The 23,348-nt window shown below is 47.5% G+C and overlaps 1 protein-coding gene across 1 annotated transcript in view; it reads right to left on the bottom strand.

Moving 5' to 3' along the window:
- Positions 1-23,348, bottom strand: part of PLA2G4E (phospholipase A2 group IVE) — a 70,555-nt gene that overhangs the window by 12,038 nt on the left and 35,169 nt on the right. Inside the window, exons 2-10 of the mRNA XM_049781684.1 lie at positions 17,836-17,908; positions 11,498-11,634; positions 9,385-9,516; positions 8,373-8,413; positions 4,750-4,792; positions 3,990-4,057; positions 2,667-2,808; positions 2,486-2,569; positions 1,738-1,775 (exon numbers count right to left, since the gene is read on the bottom strand). Coding sequence (XP_049637641.1) covers positions 1,738-1,775; positions 2,486-2,569; positions 2,667-2,808; positions 3,990-4,057; positions 4,750-4,792; positions 8,373-8,413; positions 9,385-9,516; positions 11,498-11,634; positions 17,836-17,908 — 758 coding nt within the window. The remainder of the gene's footprint in view (positions 1-1,737; positions 1,776-2,485; positions 2,570-2,666; positions 2,809-3,989; positions 4,058-4,749; positions 4,793-8,372; positions 8,414-9,384; positions 9,517-11,497; positions 11,635-17,835; positions 17,909-23,348) is intronic.

Below are 23,348 nucleotides of genomic sequence, written 5' to 3'. Positions count from 1 at the left end.
CTGTCTAACCTGCCACCATTTCCTGTAAGGACACTGGGAAGAGCCAGGAGTATTCCAGGAGTCCTCACCTTCATGAGCTCAGCATCCCCAAGTCTGACCCCAATCCCTGCATCTCCATCCTATGCATCTCTCCTGAGATCCATTCCCTTTACTATTAAAGCTGGGCAAAGTGGGCATTGAGTTCTATAGCTATGGCTTGCATTTCCTTGAAGGCAGAGCCAGGAGTGCTCCTGCTGAGTTTTCTATGCAGCTAACACAGGGCAAAAGCACCATGTATGGGGAGAACTCTTTCTTGGGCCTTAGCACATGACAATCACTGAAGAAGTAGGAACTGTCAGCACTGAGCTCCATGGCAGGGCAAATCCTTGATTACCTCATCTGACTTCACTCATGGAGCCTGGAAGCAACCCAACCATGGCAGTCTTAGTTTGCTCCAATTTACAGATGCAAATATGTGTCCAGGGACATAGAACTAATCAAACCCTCAAGTGTCAACACTATTCAAAGGCAGGAGAAGAGGGCTGGAGTGATAATACTGTGGGTAGGGTGCTTGCCTTGCTTGCAACCAACCCAGGTTCCATCTCTGGCTTCTAATATGGTCCAGTGAGCCCCACTTACAGCAAGCAGTAATTCCATAGTGCAGAGCCAGGAATAACCTCCTGAACATTGCCAGGAGTGGCTCAAAAAGCAAACAAAACAAAATAAAAAGTGTGCGTGGGGAAGTTTTTTAATAAACAGTGCTAAGTCTGTGGAAGTTCCACTTGTCAAAGAAGGAAGGAAGGCCCCTATTTCACACAATATATAAAAATAAACTAAAAATTCACTATAGACTTGAACGTGAGCATGAAAACTATGAAAATCTAGGAAGAAATCATGGCTACAAATCCTCATGACCCTAGCTTCAACCTGAGATTCTGAACAATAATCGCGAAAGCCCAGAGGAAAAGGAACACTAAAAATCCATTGGGATTGTGGACTGAGCGATAGCACAGCAGTAGGGCATTTGCCTTGCACGTGGCTGATCCATGGTAGACCTGGGTTTTGATCCCTGGCAACCCATATGGTCCCTCGAGCCAGGGGTGATTTCTGAGCGCATAGCCAGGAGTAACCCCTGAGCATCACTGGGTGTGGCCCAAAAACCAAAACCAAAAAAAATACACTAGGATTCACTAACACTTGAAACTTCTTCCCTTTAAAGGACACTAGTTAGAATGGGAAAAGAACAGCCCCAGAATAGGTGGGAGCATTTGCAAACCGTGTACTGGATAAGGGGTTTACATTGAGAACCTAAGAACTCTTAGAACTGATGAAAGGAAATCATTCACTTCACGAATGGGCAAAGAACTCAAATAGACATTCAGGGGCTAGAGAAATGGCACCGCGGTAGGGCATTTGCCTTGATGTGGCCGACCTGGGAGGGACCCAGTTTGATTATCAGCATCCCATATGGTCCCCCAGCCTGTCAGAGGTGATTTCTGAGTGCAGGGCCAGGAGTAACCCCTGAGCGCCACTGGGTGTGCCCCAAAAACCAATCAATCGATCAATAAATAAAATTAAAAAAATTAAAAAACAAATAGACATTCACCCAAAGATGATGTACAACTGGTTACAAGCTCGTGTAAAGAGCTTCCCACCATGAACAATCAGGGAAATGCCCATCAAAACTCAGAAGGAGATGCCACAGTACACCCCCTAGGATCATTAAGGCAGAGAAACAGGCAGAAAGAGGGCAGTTACCAGGTTGTAGACTTCATGTGCAATTTACAGTTGTCACTCTGGGAAGGAAGCAAAAGCAGAAAAGCATGTCAGAAATGTTCAGAGGCAAGAAATCTCAGGCAACAAATGAAGAGTCACAATACTGTCCATTCTTTTTGTTTTTTTTTTTGGGTTACTCCTGGCTCTAAGCTCAGAAATCACTCCTGGCAGGTTCAGGGGACCATATGGGATTCTGGAATTCAAACCACCATCCTTCTGCATGCAAGGCAAACACCTTACCTCCATGCTATCTCTCTGGCCCTCTTGTTTTTGTTTTTTTGGGGCATAACACCCAGCAGTGCTCAGGGGTTACTCCTGGCTCTATGCTCAGAAATTGCTCCTGGCAGGCTCAGGGAACCATATGGGATGCTGGGATTCAAACCACCATCCTTCTGCATGCAAGGCAAACACCTTACCTCCATACTATCTCTCCAGCTCTGATACTGTCCATTATTAACTGTCAGCACACATACACACACGTATGCTCTTCCCACGATATGACATGTTCTCTCCTGGACCATCTCCAACATCAACTCAGCTCCTATATAGCCTCTTAGGCTCTCCTCTGTACAACTTTCTCCAATCCCATGACTCTTTATTCTGCTCAAGAGATCCCATGAGCTTTCACCCCCCTCCCTCCAGCAGACCTTCTCCACCAAACTCTCCCTGTCACTGGATTCCCAGGCTAAAATGCTGGCAGAGGAAAGCATTCCCTAGCTCAGGCTCTCACCACAGGCAGGGTCTTGACCTCATTGTCACAGAGGCCACCGAGGGGCTGGCAGACAGGATCCTTCCTGACCGCGCAGCAGCAGAGCTGGAAAGGGGAGGCTTCCGTAAGGGGGATGATGAGGAGCTCCTCTGGCAGACACACTTGCCCACGCAGCCACTGCCCAGCCACAACCGCTTTGTACCTCACATCTCCAAGAGCGCTTGGGTTGCTCCACGTGCATATGGGGTTGGAAGTATTGGGGATAGTGGAAGCAGGCAGGGTTGGGGCAGTTTGAGATGCGTTGGGTGTGCTCGAAGGATTCCTTTACAGTCACCAGAAGGTCTCTCTCTGGAAGAGATGATGAGAGCTGGGCCCCAGGGGACCTCCTGTTCCCCCACATATTTAGTCTTGTGAAAAGCTGGAGACTCCCAGGACTAGAGTTTAGAAGCCTGCTGGCTGGTTGAACCACCCTCAGAATCTCATTGCCAGTCCTTTCTTTCTTTCATTTGGAGGGGGGTGTCTTTGGGTCATATCCAGTGGCGCTCAGGGGTTACTCCTGGCTCTGTACTCAGAAATCACTCCTGGCAGGCTCGAGGGACCATATGGGATGCCGGGAATCAAACCACCTTCTCCTGGGTTGGCCGCTTGCAAGGCGAATGCCCTATTGCTGTGCTATCTCTCTGGCCCCCATATTTTCCTTTCTTTATACAGTAATTTTAAAGTTTTATTTACTTATTCATTTTATTTAGTACTCTGATTTAAAAGGTGTTGACCCCAGAACTTCAGGCACTCAATGCACCAACTCCAAACCTATGCCCAGTATCTGCATCATTCTGCCAGTGAAGGAATCTGCATTTAATCAGGCAAGGGGATGATGTCTACAAATAAGGTCCCCAGAAAGCCCCTAGGTCTTGCCAATCTCTCTCCTTTTCAATAAATAAAAATTCCACTTTGGGGGCTCTGCTACTCCCCAGATGGGTGGACCTGAAGGCCTTGCTCCCTTGGGATGGGATGGTGGTCGTGGGTCTCTGCCAGCTGTGGTCATGGACTCTCAGAGGAAGGGTCCTGGGTATTTTGTTTTTTTTTTTTTTTTGGGTCACACCCGGCAGTGCTCAGGGGTTATTCCTGGCTCCAGGCTCAGAAATTACTCCTGGCAGGCACGGAGGACCATATGGGACGCGGGGATTCGAACCGATGACCTCCTGCATGAAAGGCAAACGCCTTACCTCCATGCTATCTCTCCAGCCCCGGGTCCTGGGTATTTTTGTTGTTCCCTTGAGCTGGCTGCTGAGTAGGCAATGGACTGGGGAGCCTGTCCCAGCAGGGGTGAGACACTGAATGGGGTGGGCCATGTAGTCAATGCCATGCTCAGGGCATGCAGCAGTCTGAAAGCTACAGGGATGTGTGAGGGGTTTGGAAATGCAGCCTCTTGGTGTGGGGAGAGCTGGGAACCTTAAAGAGTCACATCAACCTCTGATTCCCTGACTGAATTCAGGCCTGCTGTCCCCAGATAGAGGTGAAGGACTTACTTTTCCCCAGCTTTTTTCTCCTCCTGGATTCTGCACAAACGTCCAGGCGGGAGACTTGTCGAGACTGAAACACAGGAAGAGGTCAGGCTGAGCCCAGGGCACTGCCCTGCTGGGAGGAAAGACTATGTAGGAATGAACAAAGTCAAAGCAACTTCCAGAACTCTGGGTGTGCTGGCTCCCATCTCTGAACCCCATCCAGGCTGTTTGAGAATCAGGTGTGCTGAATAAACACAGGCTGCAGGTCACTCACTAGTCATGAGGGGCCATATGCTTGGCCATGCCATGGGCTTTGAGGGGTTGCTTAGAGAACACAAAAGGGAACCTTCTGCACTGACCCTGAGGGCAAGTGAGAACTGAGGAGGCTCAATTAAGGCAGACGAGGCCTTGAACTCCCACAGCTCAGCTAGAATTTTCACAGGAGAGAGACCTGGTCTGCTAAGCTATTTAATGTGCCTGGCTGAATACTCAAGTGTGCTTGTGAATAGGGAGGAGCTGGGGAAAATGATGAGACTGGTTCCAGAGGAGGGAGGAGGTTGCCTCCTCAGATTGCTCTTACTGGAAGGGGTGTCTCTGTAGGGGTGAATGGGGTAACAGGAGACACAGAGTGTGGACAATGATTTCCCAGCATCACCACCACCACCCCAGCAGAGTCACCCCTCCGGTGACTCTTAAGGGTCCTCGCTGGCCTGGTGCTGCCTCTCACAGTTCTGTTGCCTAGGGGGAAAGCAGCCGCTGTGGCACCAGAAGGACAGTTACCACCAGCACGCTGTTGGTGATGATGGTCTCCGGAGAATCAGGGCTGAAAAACAAAAGAGGATCCCTGCTCAGTTACACCAGTTTATTGACTGATTGTGGCACCAGGGAATAAACCCAGTGCCTCACACATGCAAAGTGAGTGCTTTAATATTGATACACATACTCAGTTCTATCATTCTTCTTTAGGGAGCTGGGTGGTTTGGGCCACACCTGGCAGCGATCAGGAATTATTACTGAAGGTGCTCAAGGATGGAGTTAGTGTCGGCCACATGCAAGACCTTACCCCTGTACTATCTCTTGGGCCCACAGCAGATATATCATTCTTGACTAATTTTATTTTTTTACAAGGATAAAGGAGAGCCTAAATAGAGACAATGATAAGAGAATAGAGACTTCCTAGTCCTCACAAAAACTGTTGGCTTGAGAAGCCTTCCATCTGAAGGGCTATCAGGAGAAAATTGGCATTTATTTAAAATGGAATGTTCAAAGGTCCTCAGGATGGCTAGCAGCCTAAAATCACCTTCCTTGAAATGGGAGACCATAAGTTTGATTTCTGGAGCTGCTACATGCACCAAATATAGTCACAGCAGCTCTCCCACCCCAATCAGTGCCACAGGAAAGTATGCCATCCTTTGCCACCTCATGCATGAACTCCTGTGAGCACTGTAACCAAATGCATGAGACTTGGGGCAGAGCAGCTATAGTAACACAAGGAAGGGGGAAATAAAAAAGTAACAAAATGGAATGTCCTGTTGCATCAAATAATTAACGATGGTTGCTGGATGGTGAAGGATGGATATGGATGGATTTTTCCCTGCCATCTCAGGCCACGTGGCTCCGCAACCCCCATTCAGCTGGCGGGTCCCAGGCTTAGGTGAACTGCGGAATCAGACTCATCCAGAGACAGGCATCAGGAAGCATCAGCTTTATTCATACCCTATTCACCACATTGTGGCCTATATTATAACCTTTTAAGCATCTGCTATTCTTAGCTAGCCCTGCATCTTAACTCCTTTCTTTTTTTTTTTTTTTTTTTTTTTTTGGTTTTTGGGCCACACCCTGGGACGCTCAGGGGTTACTCCTGGCTATGCGCTCAGAAGTTGCTCCTGGCTTCTTGGGGGACCATATGGGACACCGGGGGATCGAACCGCGGTCCGTCCTAGGCTAGCGCAGGCAAGGCAGGCACCTTACCTCCAGCGCCACCGCCCGGCCCCTTAACTCCTTTCAGCCATCTTCCATTTGACCTCCATCCTGGCCAAAGACCAAAAGGCGAAAGGCCTTATATAACCTTTCAAGACCACTCCCCGGAATGGGAGGGTCTCAAGTAGGTACACCTAAATCCAGGGTGGAGTTACAATGTCCAAGGGAAAAAGTAGACAAACAGATTCAAAGCTCTTTTTTCCTTAGTGGGCTGGAGCACATACATTGGCTGAGTTGCATTCCCAGCACCACATGGTACTCCTAACACTGCCAGGAACACAGAGCTGGGAATATCTAAGCACTGCTGAAGAAGAAAAAAAAAAAGACCATAAGAGTCAGAAGCATCCATTAATTGATGGAAATAGTTAGGCACCACTCTGCCTCAATGTCTTCTTTTTCTTTTTTTGATTTGTTTGTTTTTGCTTTGATTTTGTGGGGTGCATATCTGGAGGTGTTCAGGGGTTACTCCTGGCTCTGCACTCATGATTCATTTCTAGTGGGTTCAGGGGACTGTCTGGAGTACTTTTCCACCGTACTATTGCTTCAGTACAACACCAACACCATTTATGGCTTTCTTCTATGAGTTTCTGATGCAGGCAAAGAGGGTCCTGGATGTATTCTTGGGTTATCTGGAATGTTCTTGGGTAATCAAGCCAACAATACAAGCTTTCAAAATGGCAAAAGACCTCAGGGAACCTCTTGTGATAAATCCAGCCCAGGAGGACTCCAGATGGGCTCTGTGGACCAATCTGTCACAACTCATTTTGCAAGTCACTTTTTCATTCAAAGACTTTTTCTTTTCTAAAAGTCTTGCCAGACCCAGAACAGAAGGATGGGCTCTGAGACTCTCCAGTGTGAGACCAATGAAAATGATTTTAATTTGCCCAATTAAATGAAAATGTAAGTTGGTTTTAATGAGGCTTCACAAATAGTTCCAAGAGCCCCAGGCAAAGGCTTCTCCCATCAAGAGACAAACTTCTGTCTCTGCTCCTGCCTCTTTCCCCCCTCACCCTATCTTGGTCCTCAGGCTGACCAGAAACCTAGGGCTGAAAAAAAAGGATGGGAGCTCCCTCATCACTGAGCATCCTGTGGGGGCTCATCCTCCTGGGATAGAAATGCTGTCATGGGCCCGGAGAGATAGCACAGCGGTGTTTGCCTTGCAAGCAGCCGATCCAGGACCAAAGGTGGATGGTTCGAATCCCGGTGTCCCATATGGGCCCCCGTGCCTGCCAGGAGCTATTTCTGAGCAGACAACCAGGAGTAACCCCTGAGCATCGCTGGGTGTGGCCCAAAAACCAAAACCAAAAAAAAAAAAAAAAAAAAAAAAAGAAATGCTGTCATTCCTCATAGCCCTGCCCTGCCCTGCCCTCTCTCTTGGTCCTCTTTCAACCAACCTTCACTGAGTCCCACCATAATCCTCCAGCTAGCACCTGAGACCATTTGTTTATAGAAAAAGAGGGGATTAACCCCACTGTGGAGCTTAAGTCGCCTCCCTCTGAACTAGCTCCCAGAATTGGCTTCAAAGGGGTTTGACTGTGGGTGGGGTGTAGGGTGGCGGTGGTTTGTGGAGAGGTTGTTCTAATAATTGGGGTTTAAGGACCAGACCCTTGGCCTCTTCTTTCTCAGCCTGAACTCAACATGCTCCTCCCCATGCATACACCCTCCCCCAGACCAGTATATTAGGTCCTTTAAAAATAATTCATACTGGGCTGGAGAGATAGTACAGTGGGTAAGGAAGGCATTTGCCCTGCATGCGGACTACCCAGCTTCAGTCTCAGACATCCCAATATGATACATTCTCCTAATCCACCGGGAGTAATCCCTGAGTGCAAAGACTGAAGTAAGCCCTGAGTATCACTGGGTGTGGCCCCAAACCTCCCCACCTAAAAAGGTAAAATGATAATTATCAGTCATTACTCTATTATAGTTTAGGTGACATGGTTATAATAGTAACAACATTTATGGTGTTAATGTACAAAGTCACTGCTCCCCACCACCCCTGATGTGCCCTCCACCCCTGCCCTGTCACCCCTGATCCAGTCTTCTTTCCCCTCACTAACCATCAACTCTCCACAACTCCTTGATTTTCTGTGATCATGGGCCCATGTTTGATATTGTTCCATCCTGCCTATACCCCTGTGTCTCTATATTCCATAGACAGTGAGTTTATCAAGCATCTCTTTCCCTCTTTCACTCAGCCCCATTCACACCACTGTGAATGGAAAATAGGGAGTCCAAATCAATAGGTCGGCAGGAAGTACAAAAGTTGGACCCTAGTGTCCACAGCCTCCAGCATCTCCTGTGTGATTCTGATGTAGTGTGAAGAGTGGGGGGCTAAGGAGCAGAAGGGAGGTAGGATGGGCCTGAGATCTCATGCCTGGAAGCTATTTGAGGGTGAGAATCTTGGGATATGGACCACTCACCTCTCCTCCAGCAGAAACTCCACTTCCAGTTCTTCCATGCCCTGATTGGGGAAGAAGAGATTCTTTTTAGTCATGGAATAGCGCTGCCCCCACTCCCAAAAACTCCTGCATGTTTGTGTCTATTTTCCCACACAACAGTCATGCTTCCTGTAGTGGGGGCAGGTGACTCTCTTTCTATCATGTCTTTTTTTTTTTTTTTTTGGTTTTTGGGTCTCACCCGGCAGTGCTCAGGAGTTACTCCTGGCTCCATGCTCAGAAGTCGCTCCTGGCGAGCATGGGGGACCATATGGGACGCCGGGATTCGAACCGATGACCTTTTGCATGAGAGGCAAACGCCTTACCTCCATGCTATCTCTCCAGCCCCTCTATCATGTCTTTGACATCAGGAATATCACTGAGAAGGGTTGGGAGATGGTGCTAACCCCCAGCCCTGTAGACAAATCTTTCCCTCCATCACCTTCTCTCTTGCTTTCATGAAGGTAATTTAGCATCTGCCTGCCTATAGCAAAAGAGAGCTCAGTTCCAGCACCCAAAGCAGCTCAGCTCCAAGGATGGGACCACCTTCTCTCCCCTATCTCTTGGCTCTTCTTACAGTGGGATCCCCTGAGAACAGGCTTGACTAGAGCAGCCATCTTGAAGCTGACTGAATGATGAGAACTGGGCCAGATCTGCTCTTTAACTTGCCAATCATTCCTATTTGTTTGGATTCTGGGCCATCCCAGAAGCTTAGCTGAGGGTAGGGAAAAAAAAAAAAAAAAAGGAGCTGACAATTCCAGCCTATCCACTATGTTCTGCGAACAGGGCCAGCTACCTGCATAGCCTCTCTACAAGCCTGTGTAGTGGTTGTGTGGGTCTCATCCATGTGTAGTTGAGAGATGTCTCAGAGCCACAAAACTATTGCCACGAGGATAGTCACATGGTGAGGAGTCCCCCAGAACCACGCCAGCAGGCTGCCAGGGGAACAGGTGGCTCCTCAGGAGGAAGTAGGGTTGGAGCAGAGTCCTGTACCCACCTCTGGGTTGAGTGGGAATTTGACGTGGGTTTTTTTCCGGAAGCAGAGCTTGGTGATGTCATACAGGATCGTCAGGAGGTGATCATCTGGTGACAATGAGTCTTCATCACACACACTTAGTTCCAGGACATTCTGGGGGAGAGGAGTGGTGCTTCCTGGTTACCCTACTGTGTGAGCTGATTCCAGCTTGAAGGGAGGGCCCAGCATGGGACCCAGCACAGATACCTGCTCAGACATTTGCAGGGTGAATCTGCTCTGTCTCACCTGCCAGGGAATATGACTATTCCCTTCCTGCTGGGTGGAATGGAAGGATCAGGGACAAAGGAATTGAGACTGTCAAGATTATGCCTGACACCTGGGCTTTGGGGGTGGCTGAAGAGAGCCCACTGGGTACAAAAAATTGGGAATGTCTCCAACCCCTAAGAAATGAGGAAACAAAGATCTGAGTGGGTCCAGAAGACATGTGGAGCTTCTTCATCCTATGGCTCCTCATTTTTTTCCTGAGAGCTCCTGGAGTTTCCCAAAGCAACATGTTGGATGTTGAATAATTGCCCTGTGCCCTGACTGAGATCAGAGGTCCCAGGGTGGCTGAGAGTGTGGGGGATTTGAAGGTTGGTGGGGTCTGCTTTCACTGTTGACTTTGCAGTGATCAGAACCCAGGTGTGTCCTAGGACCACAGCAAGTTTAGAATCTACCCTGAGATCCCAGCTTTCACAAAAGCCACTTATATCACATGAGATATTTTCATTTTAAATTTTGGGAGATTATTGGACCACATCCAGCTGTGCTCAGGGCTTACTCCTGACTCTGAGTAAGGAGTCTCTCCTGGTGTGTTTCAGGGAACCATATGAGGTACCAGGGATCAGACCATAATTAGTCATGTGCAAGGTGAGTGCCTTGCCTCTGTATTATCTCTCTGGTCCTGATACTTAATGTTTTAATTATTAAAATTCAGAGTACTATAACTGGGGCAGAGCCACTTCTGGTGTTGCTCAATCTGTGGGTGATAGTTTAGTGCTCAGGAGTCATGTTGGGCAAAGGGTTTTGCACATGAAGGGCATGTGACTATCTCTTACACAACCTCCATGACATTAGAAGGTACTTTAACTTACTTATTTTTTTTTTTTAGTTTTATGGGTCACACCTGGATATATTCAGGGGTTACTTCTGGCTCTGCACTCAGGGATCACTCCTAGAAGTGCTTGGAACCATATGGGATGTTGGGACTTGAACTTATGTCTGTCTTGTGCAAGGCAAGCATGCACTTTACCTGCTGTTCTAAAGCTGTACTATAGCTCTGGCTCTTAAAAAAGTATTTTTTAAGCAATAAATATAAATAAAGTGCTGAATATAAAACCCTCTGTGAGAACAAAATGGAATTCAGAAATAAAGAATCTCCATGAAATAGGAAGATAGTCACTGATGGAATTGCCATGCCTCAAATAACACTGACTGGGGTTGATGAACACTCATGATGAGGCCAAGTTCATGGTAAGGGTTGTTTGTGGAGGAAGTCAGACCTCAGGATGCTCAAGGAAGAATTTTCCTGGGAGATGTGAACTAGAATAAACATCTATATGAAAAAGACCAAGCCATGAATCAAAAAATAAATATGCATCCTAGGGATCAGAAGAAACAAAGGCATCTGAATAGGATTTAAGTGATAAAAAGCATTGGCCAGGATTAGAGAGGATGAGACCAGTGTATAGACTCTTCTCAGTTAATATATATATATATATATATATATATATATATATATATATATATATATATATATATATTTTTATCTCTGTGCTCTTTTTGGGGACAGGAGGCAACCAGTTCTAGGAGCAACTGCTTATGATAAAACAAGAAAGGAAGAAAGTAGGAGAAGGAGGTTCAAAGAAAAAAATGTAAGAGGCATGGAAAGGAGAGAGAGATAGAGAGATAGAAAGAGAGACAGAGGAGAAGTGAGGAGGGGAAAGAATGAAAAGGGGGAGGGATGGGGAGACAGAAGCAAGGAGGGAGAGAGAGGAGGAGACTTAGAAAGAAAGAGAGGCAAGAGAAGACAGCAAAGGGCAGGTGAAGGAACATGAGACCCCATGGGAAGTCTGAACAGTTCTTCACAACTCACCTTTACTTGTCCCTGAATCTTGAAGCCAAAGGTTTCATTCCACTCTGGATTGTGGCAGTTGGAAATGGTTCTGGTCCTCTGCCTCTGTTGGGAGGCAGTGGGCAGCCAGAGGCTCACAAAGCAGTCGGTCTGGCTCACTGTCAAAAACAAGCGGGCACCCACTTAAAATTTGAGGTTAACTTAAGCTAATATGCATGTACATGGAAATGTAAAAAATACTATGCCTCTAATGTTTAAGGAGTTACATAAGTTTTATGGCTTTAGATTGCCTTGTGTGCTGTTAAGAAATATTATAATGTGCTACAATCTGGGGACTTGAGGGACAAAGTAATTGTACATGGATTCTGTTTTATTTATCTTAACGTTCTTCGGCTGAAAGTTCAAAGTTAAGATATCAGCAAGGGGACTTCTTCTGAGAATTATGTTATGGCTGATTGTCCTTCCACTGTAACTATACCTTGTCCTCTTTCTTTGCATCTTTTGTTCTCATAATTCAAAATAAAAAATTAAAAAACAAACAAACAAGCGGGGAGGCAGGCTGAGGTTCAGGTGGGGGTCAGGGAAAGATCTGGGCTGCACTTCAAGTCTTCTCCTCAGCCCTGGGTCTGTTGTGCAAAGATCTTTGTCTCAGAACCCATACTGGTTCATGGCCCGCTCCTTAGTGGCTTCATGGAGGAAGCTCAGGTCCCACTGGCCAAGCTCATGAACATGGACAACTTCTGAATTCTGTGCAGGCTCTGGTTCTTGGAGCAGACACTTATCACTTGGGATGAGTGGTGGCCAAAGTGTCTGCTCTGCTAGGAAATAATATGGATGATCAGCCCCACGGACCAGCGGGCCTTGAAGTTGGACCAGTTTCCTCTAGTCTGAGAAGGGCAGATACAAAAAGCAACCATTGACTGAGTGGCCTAGAGGTGCCCTTGAGGAAAGTCTCTGTGATACAAGCTGTTCAGTAGAATGTAGGCATTGGAACCACCATCTCTATGGGACCAAACCTCTTCAACCTACCTGTTCTCCTTGTGTGAGGCATGTGACCCCAGGAACGCTCACAATTGAAACTACATGCTTTAATTTTTTTTTTTTTTTTTTTTTTTTTTTTGGTTTTTGGGCCACACCCGGTGACACTCAGGGGTTACTCCTGGCTATGTGCTCAGAAGTTGCTCCTGGCTTGGGGGACCATATGGGACGCCGGGGGATCGAACCGCGGTCCGTCCTAGGCTAGCGCAGGCAAGGCAGGCACCTTACCTCCAGCGCCACCGCCCGGCCCCGCTTTAATTTTTTTTTTTCATTCAAAAAGAACAACCTGAGTGTGATGTATCTGGATGGGATCTAGAAAAAAGACAGGCCCTCCACCCCAGAGGAAGGCCTCTCTGCCTTTCGACTGGAGCAGAAGAGGGAGAATATGAATGAGCCAACCTCCCTATCTCTACTCTGCATGGACAGATGAGGCCTGTGTGACTGTCACTGCCTCTCACTGGCATCCTCAGGCTGAGGCCCACTTTGCACACCAGACTCAGAGAACCAGAATCTGTGTCCACAATTTGGATTTTGAAGCATTTCTGTACTGGCAAAACTGGTCTAAACTTGTTGATAATCATTATTGATAATATCTCCTAAGTGTGGATGGAGCAATATTACCTCTCCCCCAACTTCCTGCCTTTCTTACCTGGATGGTGAGACCCTTTCACAGCTGGGAGGGGTCTGTGGTTGGTAATTAAGAGTGGCCTGGGGGAAGGTGAAGGGAGATGCAGCAGAGGGAGAGGTCAAAGACAAGATCAGTGATCAGAGAGAGAGATCAAAAGACTGCCATGTAAGGAATATGCACATGGCAGTTAGGACCTTGTAATAAAGCTGATGTCTCCTGAAACTTCATCTGACTGCTGTGGATCATTTCTTTGCTGTTACCCTGATTCCAACAGACCTGCAGGCTGAAGGGGCTGCAGGCACTGGGCCAGGCTGAGAAAGGCCTCATCTATCCACTCCATCCACCACCTCTAGGACACTGTATAATTAACAATTCATACAACAGAGTAAGTGTTCCCTGGACTTAATTTTCTATTGTCATCATTCCAAGTTAATAGCTGGGGCCTGGGTCATAGGTATCCCTGGTTCCTGATTTTATTCTTTGTCTGATTAGTCTTTGAAAGTTTGTCAGTCACTGAATGGGAATTCGCTGCCCTCTTCCCTCTGAATAAAGGTGCCAAGTTATTCTCATTGATACAGACAGCAAGAATAATCCAAATGCCCCAAGGGCAAAAGAATGATGACTTGTTCATCTCCACCCATCCCTAAAGCCCAATCTCCTCCTCACTGTCAACTCAGGTGTTGGGCCTACACAGCTAGAACCATCCTGCTCTCTCCTGTTTTGGGAACTGATGTTATACCTTCCCTTCTTCAGTCTATTTACTTCTCCTTGTGGCTCTGCCACACTACCCTGGCACAGGCATCTGTCATTACTCTATCTTCTGTCTTCATCAGTCTTTTCTTTCTTTGTAGATCTTACTTAAGATTCTTCCACAACTCCTATCTGTCCTCATGAAGGCACCTAACCCTCAGCATGATCGTCCCTATATACTTCCCTGTCATACTCCCCCATTACCTAGCCTCAGACACAATATGCACATTTACACACAATCTCATACAAACACATGCTTATGTTCACACACTGACATGTTTATATATATAAACGTATTATATTTATATATATAAGCCCATATAAATGTGCACACACATATTCACACACACTCATGCACCCTGACACACATGCTGACACATTGACATTTACTGTCACACACACACACACACACACACACACACACACACACACAAATCTTCCACCACCTAGTCACTTGTAGTCACTTGTGTCCCAGGAGGAGGCAACATGCTGTCTTGTTATTCCTTCTGTCTCAGACACTTTTTCTCACACTTTCACCCCAACTAGTTAACACCTTAAGATTTCAAAGGACTGATTGCCTTCTCCAAATTCCCAGATCTGGACCAGGCATCCTTTCTCACCAGAACTCTTCACCTCTCTTGGATATTGGGAGGCCTCAAGCTTAGTCTCCAGCCTGAAACTAGTGGGAACTCACTAGAAATGTAAGGACTGAATGAATAAAGAAATGGAAAAGGCACAACTTCCTGCCATGGTGTCATATCAGAACCCTAGAGGACTTTGTCATGGAAGCTAGAAGTAAGCAAGTCCCAGAGAGGCTCAGGGGAACCTGCTCCATCCTCCTGATCTCCCCTGGATTTATCATGATATTTGGCTGCTCCCCCTGGACCTGGAACCTTTCTCTCAACTCTGTCTTCTTTAGATCAGGTCTCAAAGGCATGACCCCACTGACTCAACACCCATTTGTTGCTAGTATGATTTCATGAACCCTGTGAAGACTCCCTTCCCTCCAAAATGCCTACCCTTTCTTCAGCAAATGCCACAAAATCCATTCATAAAGTCATTGTTTTGGGCCTGAGACTTTGAGTTCTAGTTAAGGTAAGAATAGTCCCAAGGAGACTGCATTCATTTGACATACACACACTTCAAACATCTGTTTCTCAACTCTAACAAAGAGCTGCCCTTGCGTGAGGAAAGGACAGTGTAGGGGACTTGTGGGGTAGGGGTGGTGGCAGGACCTGCTGGGCATGAAGACATTCTGGGGCTGGCCTCCCTTACTGACTCTGAGGACAGAAGAGGTCTGTGAGGCAATGCAGCCCAGTTTCGATGTCTCTCGGGAATGACTGGGGATGCCTGGGCTCAGGTTCTAGTCCTGTTTCTTAGGGAGTGATACAGGCTGGGTCACTGAAATGACGTCTTGTTCTTGAGCCATGAGTGAAAGATGACTCAATGTCTTCTGAAGGGGGAGGTAACATTATCTTCCCAATGCCCCTGGAGATTCTAGCTGTGGGGCTGGTTTCCTTTTCCTTTCTCCTCTTAATCTCTGGAAAATGCTGGGTCAGCTGCATGCCCCTCCCTGATGACAATGATGATGATGACAAGGTCCTCCTTGAATCTCATGCCCTCCCAGTTCTGTAAAATCTCAGGGTGGAAACTCAGGCTCAGCAGAGAGGACTAAGTCAGAGAGGAAACCAGCTTTGACTAAGTGGGGAGGGAAAAATTTGGGGTGAGGTTAAGCCAGGCTCTGAAAGCCAGTAGCTAAGACCTGCCTGAGGGAGCCGGAGAGAGCCTGGGGGAGTCTAGGGGAAAACATGGGGGGTCCTGAGAAGCTTGAGGGAGCCTAAGGGAGTATGAGAGAGCATGGGAGAGCCAGCATCCAAATTGAAGTCAACCTCTAATGCCATATATGCCCCAAACCTGTTCCTCAGGGAAAATGGGGGAAACTGGGTAACCCCCAAACTGCAGCCTCAGTTCCCAGTGGCATGTAAGGGAGGTAGAGGAAGTGAGTAAGCAAAACCAGCCTTCTTTTCTCACCAAACCCTCAGTCTCTGGTATCCCTAGATAGTTGTGCCAGAAGACAGAAGGGCCCTGATGATAAGAAGGCCTGAGCATGAAGATGTAGCATTCTGGGCCAGAGCAGTGGCGCTAGCGGTAAGGTGTCTGCCTTGCAAACGCTAATCTAGGATGGACCATGGTTCAATCCCTCAGCGTCCCCTATGGTCCCCCAATCCAGGAGCGATTTCTGAGTGCAAAGCCAAGAGTAACCCCTGAGTGTTACTGGGTGTGGCCCAAAAACCAATCAGCCAAACAAACCAACCAACAAACAAAAAGATGTAGCATTCTGGGGCTTTGGAGGGCTCACTGTCACAGAAACCTGTGGGGGTAGGCATGCCCCAGTAGCAGAAGAAGGGTTCAACTGGGGTATATGGGATCTGTGGTTGCCTCTAAGGGAGTGAGAGGGGTAAACACTGTCTAACAGAGGTAATCCAGGCAGGAAAGGTGTCTGGACCCTAGGCTCAAAGGTTGAAATCATATGAGGAAGGCCTATGGACAGATCCAGGACCCACTTGGGGCTTTGCAAACACACCCCACAGGCTCACCCTGTGGATACTGCACACCTGAGGAATTGGTCAGGATCTAAACGATCCCTTTGCTCTTTCTGGAGCTCCACGATCCCCTCAATGAAGTGAGGGAGGACCCGGGGCTGAGGGTCAGAACATCCAGAGAGGGCCCCAAGGAGAGCCTTAGAGCAGTAAGAGGAGATGGATTCTGCTTCACTGCTGCAACTATAGAATGTGGGGGGTGAGGGAAGACCACATAGAGGATCTGAAGGGAGCAGAGGCAGGGATGAGGAGGTTACAAAAGACATGCTGGGAGCTAGTCAGGGTGCACACCTTCTAGGCTCCCTGAGAGAAGGGCTGCAGGGCCCATCTTGCTGGATGGTTGCTGATTGTTGCAGGTGAGGTCAGAATTGGATCCCAGGTCTTGAGAGCTGGGGAGTCAGGGGGTTAGCAAGGGAAAAAGACTGGTGATAATTGGTAAGGAGGCACCTACCAGTGGAGCAGGCAGAGGAGGGTGGAAGGTGAGAACCTCAATAAGGATCACATCTCTCCCTAAGGGATCTATTAAAATGTGAATGGAGAGGAGTGGGGACAGTGGGGAAAACTGCAACAGCTGACATGTGGCATGTCCTGAGTTGTGCTCAGCTTCTAGAGGTCTGAGTTCCATCTTGGGGCTCCATCACTAGGCAAACCCAGCCAGGATACCCTGGTACCACATGGGCACTGGAGTCCCTGTTTCTCAAAGATCCTCCTCAGCTGTGGGGAAGGCCAGGATAAGGGCCGTGGGAGCAGTGAAGAAGCCTGGTGGTCCCTAGGCTGCTCCTTGTGGGATCCCCAGTTAGTGGGCCTTCCCTCAGTCATGGCTGAGCAATGCTTTCTTCTCTTTTCTGGCCTCCTCCTGTTTCCTCCCTAGAAGGGGGAGATGCAGGTGGCAGCATCATGTCCCTTGGGGGGATGGGTGTGGGATTTGGATTTTCTGGATACCTTGAAATGTAATCTCAGAGACTGAGATCCCAGCAGATCCATCCTTCTTGTAGTCAGAGCCTCCCTGTGCCTTGGTGCTATGAAGGCTCTGAAAAACCATTGCACCAGTCAGACCCATGCTTCAAAGCTGTGTCCATAGGCCCAGAGACATGGCAGGGGTCCCCAAACTATGGTCTTCAGGCCACATTATCCAGCCTGTCTGGAGTTTTTGCTGCTGCTGCCTGTTCTGCTTAGAAACTGACTCATCCTAGCCCTTCAGTGCTCATGTGTGGGATGTGTGCTGCTGCACTCTCTGACTCCCTTCCTTTTCTCTTCCTCTCTCTCAGTGTCAGGCAGGGGTCCTCAAATTACAGCCCTTTAAAAGCAGCATCATAGATCTTATTGAAATACTAGAGACTCACAAATATCAGCCTGTCGCACATTCTTCATGCGGATGATGTGCACCGTCAGCAGGTGGCATGGAGACTGCTGCTCCTGTGGGGAGAGAAGGATTCATGCTGCAGGCCTTGGGGCCAGCAAAGCCTCTCAGCCTGCCCACAGGCTCCCCTCACCAGGACATGAGAAGTACCCCTCAGTCTCACTGTTGGGTGCTTGGGTGCTCAGACTTCCAGCTTGGTGCTGTGGCAGTCAAGGGATGGGTTGAAGTCCCTCCTAGAAGTGTTCAAGGTAGGTCATAATGGAGCCAGAACTTGAACCCCAGTATCCTACATACAAAGCATGACTCAGCCTCAAAATAAACTGTTCACCCCAACAGGAGAAACACATCCTGGAAGAAGGCTGCTTTCCAGGGCTTCTGCTTCCACTTCTCTGAGCTGCTTCTCTTCAGCTCCTACCTTTCCTGTGGCCTCTCAGACTGGAGGGTTCTCTGCTGGCCTTGCTGGTACTCCCAGCTTGTTCCCTCTGCTGATCAAGTGGCTAGTAACAGCTTCTGCCTCATTCTTTTTGTTTTCTTTTTTTGTTTGTTTTTGGGTCACACCCGGCAGCACTCAGGGGTTACTCCAGGCTCTACACTCAGAAATCGCTCCTGGCAGGCACAGGGGACCATATAGGATGACAGGATTTGAATCACCGTTTTTCTGCATGGAAGGCAAATACCCTACCTCCATGCTCTCTCTCCAGCCCCTAGTCTCATACTTTTGATTACTTTTGATTCCTTCCTTCCTTCCTTCCTTCCTTCCTTCCTTCCTTCCTTCCTTCCTTCCTTCCTTCCTTCCTTCCTTCCTTCCTTCCTTCCTTCCTGCCTTCCTTCCTTCCTTCTTCCTTCCTTCCTTCCTTCCTTCCTCCTTTCTCCCTCCCTCCCTCCCTCCCTCCCTCTCTCCCTCCCTCCCTCCCTCCCTCCCTTTCTCCCTCTTCCAGATTGGCACAGGGTGTGAAGGGTGGGGTGTGAGATATTGACTAGAGGGAGGGGCATTGCATATGGGGAGGAGGTGCAGTGGGATCCAGAATCTTAGGGCCAGAGGTTCTAGGAACCAGGTCCCTAAAGAGTGACTTGTTTGGGGGGGGGCACACTCATTAGTGCTCAGGACTTATTCCTGTTTCTGCACTCAGAAATTACTCCTAGAAGGCTCAAAGGACCATATGGGATTCTGGGGATAAAACCCAGGTTGGGGGTCTGGAAGGTGGCGCTAGAGGTAAGGTGTCTGCCTTGCAAGCGCTAGCGTAGGACGAACCTCGGTTGGATTCCCTGGGGTCCCATATGGTCCCCCTAAGCCAGGGGCGATTTCTGAGCATGTAGCCAGGAGTAACTCCTGAGCATCAAACGGGTGTGGCCCAAAATCCAAACACAAACAAACAAACAAACAAAAAAACACCCAGGTTGGCCATGTGCAAGGCAAACACTCTACTAGTTGTGCCATTGCTTCAGCCCTTAGAGTGACTTTTTTTTTTTTGTGTGTGTGGTTTTTGGGTCACACCCAGCAGTGCTCAGAGGTTATTTCTGGCTCCAGGCTCAGAAATTGCTCCTGGCAGGCACGGGGGACCATATGGGACGCAGGGATTCGAACGGATGACCTCCTGCATGAAAGGCAAACGCCTTACCTCCATGCTATCTCTCTAGCCCCTAGAGTGACTTTTTTTTTTTCCACATACAGTAGCATTCAGGAGTTACTCTTGGCTTGCTCACAGAAACTATTCCTGGAAGGCTTAGGAACCCTATGGGATGCTGGGAATCAAACCTCAGTTGGTAGCATGCAAAGCAGATGCTGTAATTGCTATGTTGTGGCTTCAGCCCCCAACGAGTGAGTAAAAATATATGTCCACACTTGCTCCTAGTATCAGCAGCTCAGATGGCCAACACTAGCACATATGGAGTTTTATGATCCCTGAGCTGCACAATAGAAAGAGGCCACAGAACACCAGTGAATATGAATGTGGCTGGGTCCTAGGCTATAGCCTCCAGCCTCTCCACAGAACCCCAATACATGGGGAGCTTGTGGTAGGAGAAGAAAAATTGCTTTGAAGACTTGGATAAATTTGTTCCTAAGATAGGATGTTCAGACTGGGTATCAGGGCAAACAAAAATTAAAAAGCAAAAATATGGGGCCAAAGCAATAGCACAGAAAGTAGAGAACTTGACTTGTATGGCTAAACTGGGACTGATCCTCAGCACTGCAAGATCCCCTGTGCCTACTAGGAGTGATCCCTGAGCACCACTAAGTGTGTACCAAAAATGAAAGAAAAAAAGTGAAAATAAGGTCAGAGAGAGTATAGGGGTTAAGACATTTCCCTTCCATGCAGTTGACCCCAAATCAAATTCCTGATACCCCATGGGTATTGTCTGGGGTCACTTCTAAACACAGAGTCAGGAATAGCTCTGAGAACCACTGGATATAATCCAATCCTTGCCCATCTTCCCCCAAGCCCCCCCCCAAAAGTATAACTACTGAACAACAAAACTGGCCAGGCACTTTGAATCCTCAGGTTCCTGTGAGCATTGTGTGAGGACCAGGGAGCACTGAAGACTGGAGCTTGGATTCCAGTCTTGCTTCCAGGAGCTGATTAGAGCAGCTTAAGTCCTTCTCAGGAGAGAGGAGATCTCACTGCTTATGTGGAAAGATGTACCTCTTAGACCTAATCCCTCCAAATCCACTTCAAGGACAGCAACACCCCCTAATTTGCAGAGCAGCCTGTGGTGACCTGAGACAGTAGATTCTCCATCCACCTAGAGGCTGGCTTTCTACTTCTAGAGAGAAAGGGCAAATCAGGTCATGCATGAGTCCCATTTTGGAAGCCTCTGCTCTGCTCTATTGCAAGAGACTTCACAGCACAATGGAATCCAGCTGCTCCCACGAAACAGAGTATTGACCATAGAAGAATCCATGGGGCTTGAGATTGAGAGGTCAGTGAGAGTTTGATGACTACATCTTAATAGTGGGGGTCTACTTTTTTTTGCATGTAGCTGACCAGATGTCCCAACATCATTTGTTGCTCCATTTTGAGGTTCTTGCCCCTTTATCAAAGATTAATTGATTGTATGTCTGGGGGACATTCTCTGAATACTCAAGTCTATTCCATTGATCTGAGGATCTGTCTTTATTCCAACACCATGCTGTTTTAATGACTATTGCTTTGTAGTACAATTTAAAGTTGGGGAAAGTAATGCCTCCAATCTCCTTTTTCCTAAGGGTTGCTTTAGCTATTTATGGGTGTTTATTGTTCCAAATGAATTTCCTTAGAGTATCATGGTATCCTTAGAGGAATTGCATTCAATTTGTACAATGCTTTGGGGATTATTGCCATTTTAATTATGTTAATTCTCCCAAACCATGCACAAAGGTCAATTCCAAATGGATTAGGGCTTTGATATAGGTAAAACATTTCATGACATTGAGACTAAAGGCATCTTCAAGAAGGAAACACCACTGTCCAAACAAGTGGAAGCAGAGATAAACAAATGAGACTATATTAAACTGAGAAGCTTCTGCACCTCAAAGTAAATAGTGACTAGAATACAAAGGCCACCCATAGAATGAGAGAAACTATTCACCCAATAGCCATCAGATAAGGGAATAATATCTAAGATATACAAGTTACTGACAGAATATAACAAGAAAAAAATCTAACCCCATCAAAAAATGAGGAGAAGAAATGAACAGACACTTCCTCAAAGAAGAAATATAAATGCCCAAAAGGCACATGAAAAACTGCTCCACATCAGTAGTCATCAGGGAGATGCAAATCAAAACAACAATGTGGGGGCTGGAGAGATGGCGCAAGCGATGAGCACGCTAGTCTAGGACAGACCTGACCGTGGTTCGAAATCCCCCCGCATCCCATATGGTCCCCCAATCGCCAGGAGCGATTTCTGAGAGCATAGCCGGGAGTAACCCCTGAGCATCACTGGGTGTGGCCCAAAAACAAAAACAAAAAACAACAATGAGGTACCATCTCATGCCACAGAAACTGGCACACATCACAAAGAACAAGAACAATCAATGCTGGTGGGGATATGGGGAGAAAGAAACTCTCACTGCTGGTGGGAATGTCATCTTGTCAAACCTTTCTGGAAAACAATATGAAGATTCCTCAAAAAACTGGAAATTGAGCTCCCATATGGTCCAGCTATACCACTCCTAGAGACATACCCTAGGTGTTGCCCCATTTGTTGGGTCCCGTTTTCAACTTTGTTGATTGTTTGACTATCCGCAAAGAGCTCCTAGAATGAGAAATTAATTCCCATCCCCTTGTCCCCTTTTGGGGGGGAAATCTTGGTAATATTTATCCGCAGCAAATAATCCACACAGACAGGAGGGTTAAGGGGTAAAAGGTTGGGTGAAGAGACTCCTTTGTCAGTCTGCTGCTAGCTCCAAAACACACCTCGAGCCAGCCAGCTAACTCTGGCAAAAGACCCTGAACGCCTGGCACCCAAGCTATTTATTTAGCTCTCAACAGCGCCTCCACCTGGAAGGTTAAGATGGGACAACAGGCAAAGGATAATCTTGTGGAAATATTTTCATATACAACACCTAGGAACACAAAAACTCAATATAAAAATGCCTTCTGTGGGGCCGGAGAGGTGGCCCTAGAGGTAAGGTGTCTGCCTTGCAAGCGCTAGCCAACGAAGGACCGCGGTTCGATCTCCTGGCGTCCCATATGGTCCCCTAACTCAGGGGCAATTTCTGAGCGCTTAGCCAGGAGTAACCCCTGAGCATCAAACGGGTGTGGCCCAAAAATACAAAAAAAAAAATGCCTTCTGCACACCTATATTTATTGCAGCACTATTTACAATAGCCAGAATCTAGAAACAACCCAGATACCCAACCACAAATGAGTGGCTAAAAGCTGATACGTATATACAATGGAATACTATGCAGCTGTCAGGAGAAATGAAGTCATAAAAATTTCCTATACATGGATGGACATGGAAATTCTTATGGCTGAGTGAAATAAGTCAGAGGGAGAGAGATAGATACAGAATAGTCTCAATCATCTGTGGAATTTAAGAAAAATAAAATATATTATTGTAATAATATCCAGGGACAACAGGTGGGCAGTAATGCTCCCTTGGTGGCCCCACCAGTGTCTTGCAACACTTGGTAAGAGTTCAGACCAACCAGGAAGTGAGGCCTGAAGGAAACCAGTAGGTGGAACTTTCTGGGACCCGAGAGCATAATCTGAGCTAATATGAACACTGTCCCCAACCTGGGGGGTGCCTGGTGGAGGGGACCCCCAGCTATCTCTACTGATCTGCTCTGTCATCCTATACCACAGAAGCTTGGGAGCACCAAGTCTGTGTCTATTTTCTAGGGACCTTCCAGGACCTGAGACACAGTTATCAGTTGCTTCTTTCTCCATAGCTGTTCATCTGGCCATATTCAGAAGATTGCCCCATGATTAGAGTGACATGGGAAGGGCTGTTTGGATATCTTGCCAGTCTCCCAAAAGCTGTGGGGACATGTGGGCACACCCCACAGTT

This window comes from Suncus etruscus, chromosome 10 (genome assembly GCF_024139225.1).
Source record: "Suncus etruscus isolate mSunEtr1 chromosome 10, mSunEtr1.pri.cur, whole genome shotgun sequence".
NCBI classification, from domain to species: domain Eukaryota; kingdom Metazoa; phylum Chordata; class Mammalia; order Eulipotyphla; family Soricidae; genus Suncus; species Suncus etruscus.
The sequence above is the reverse complement of the archived record's forward strand: the minus strand, read 5'-3'. Positions and strand labels throughout refer to the sequence as shown.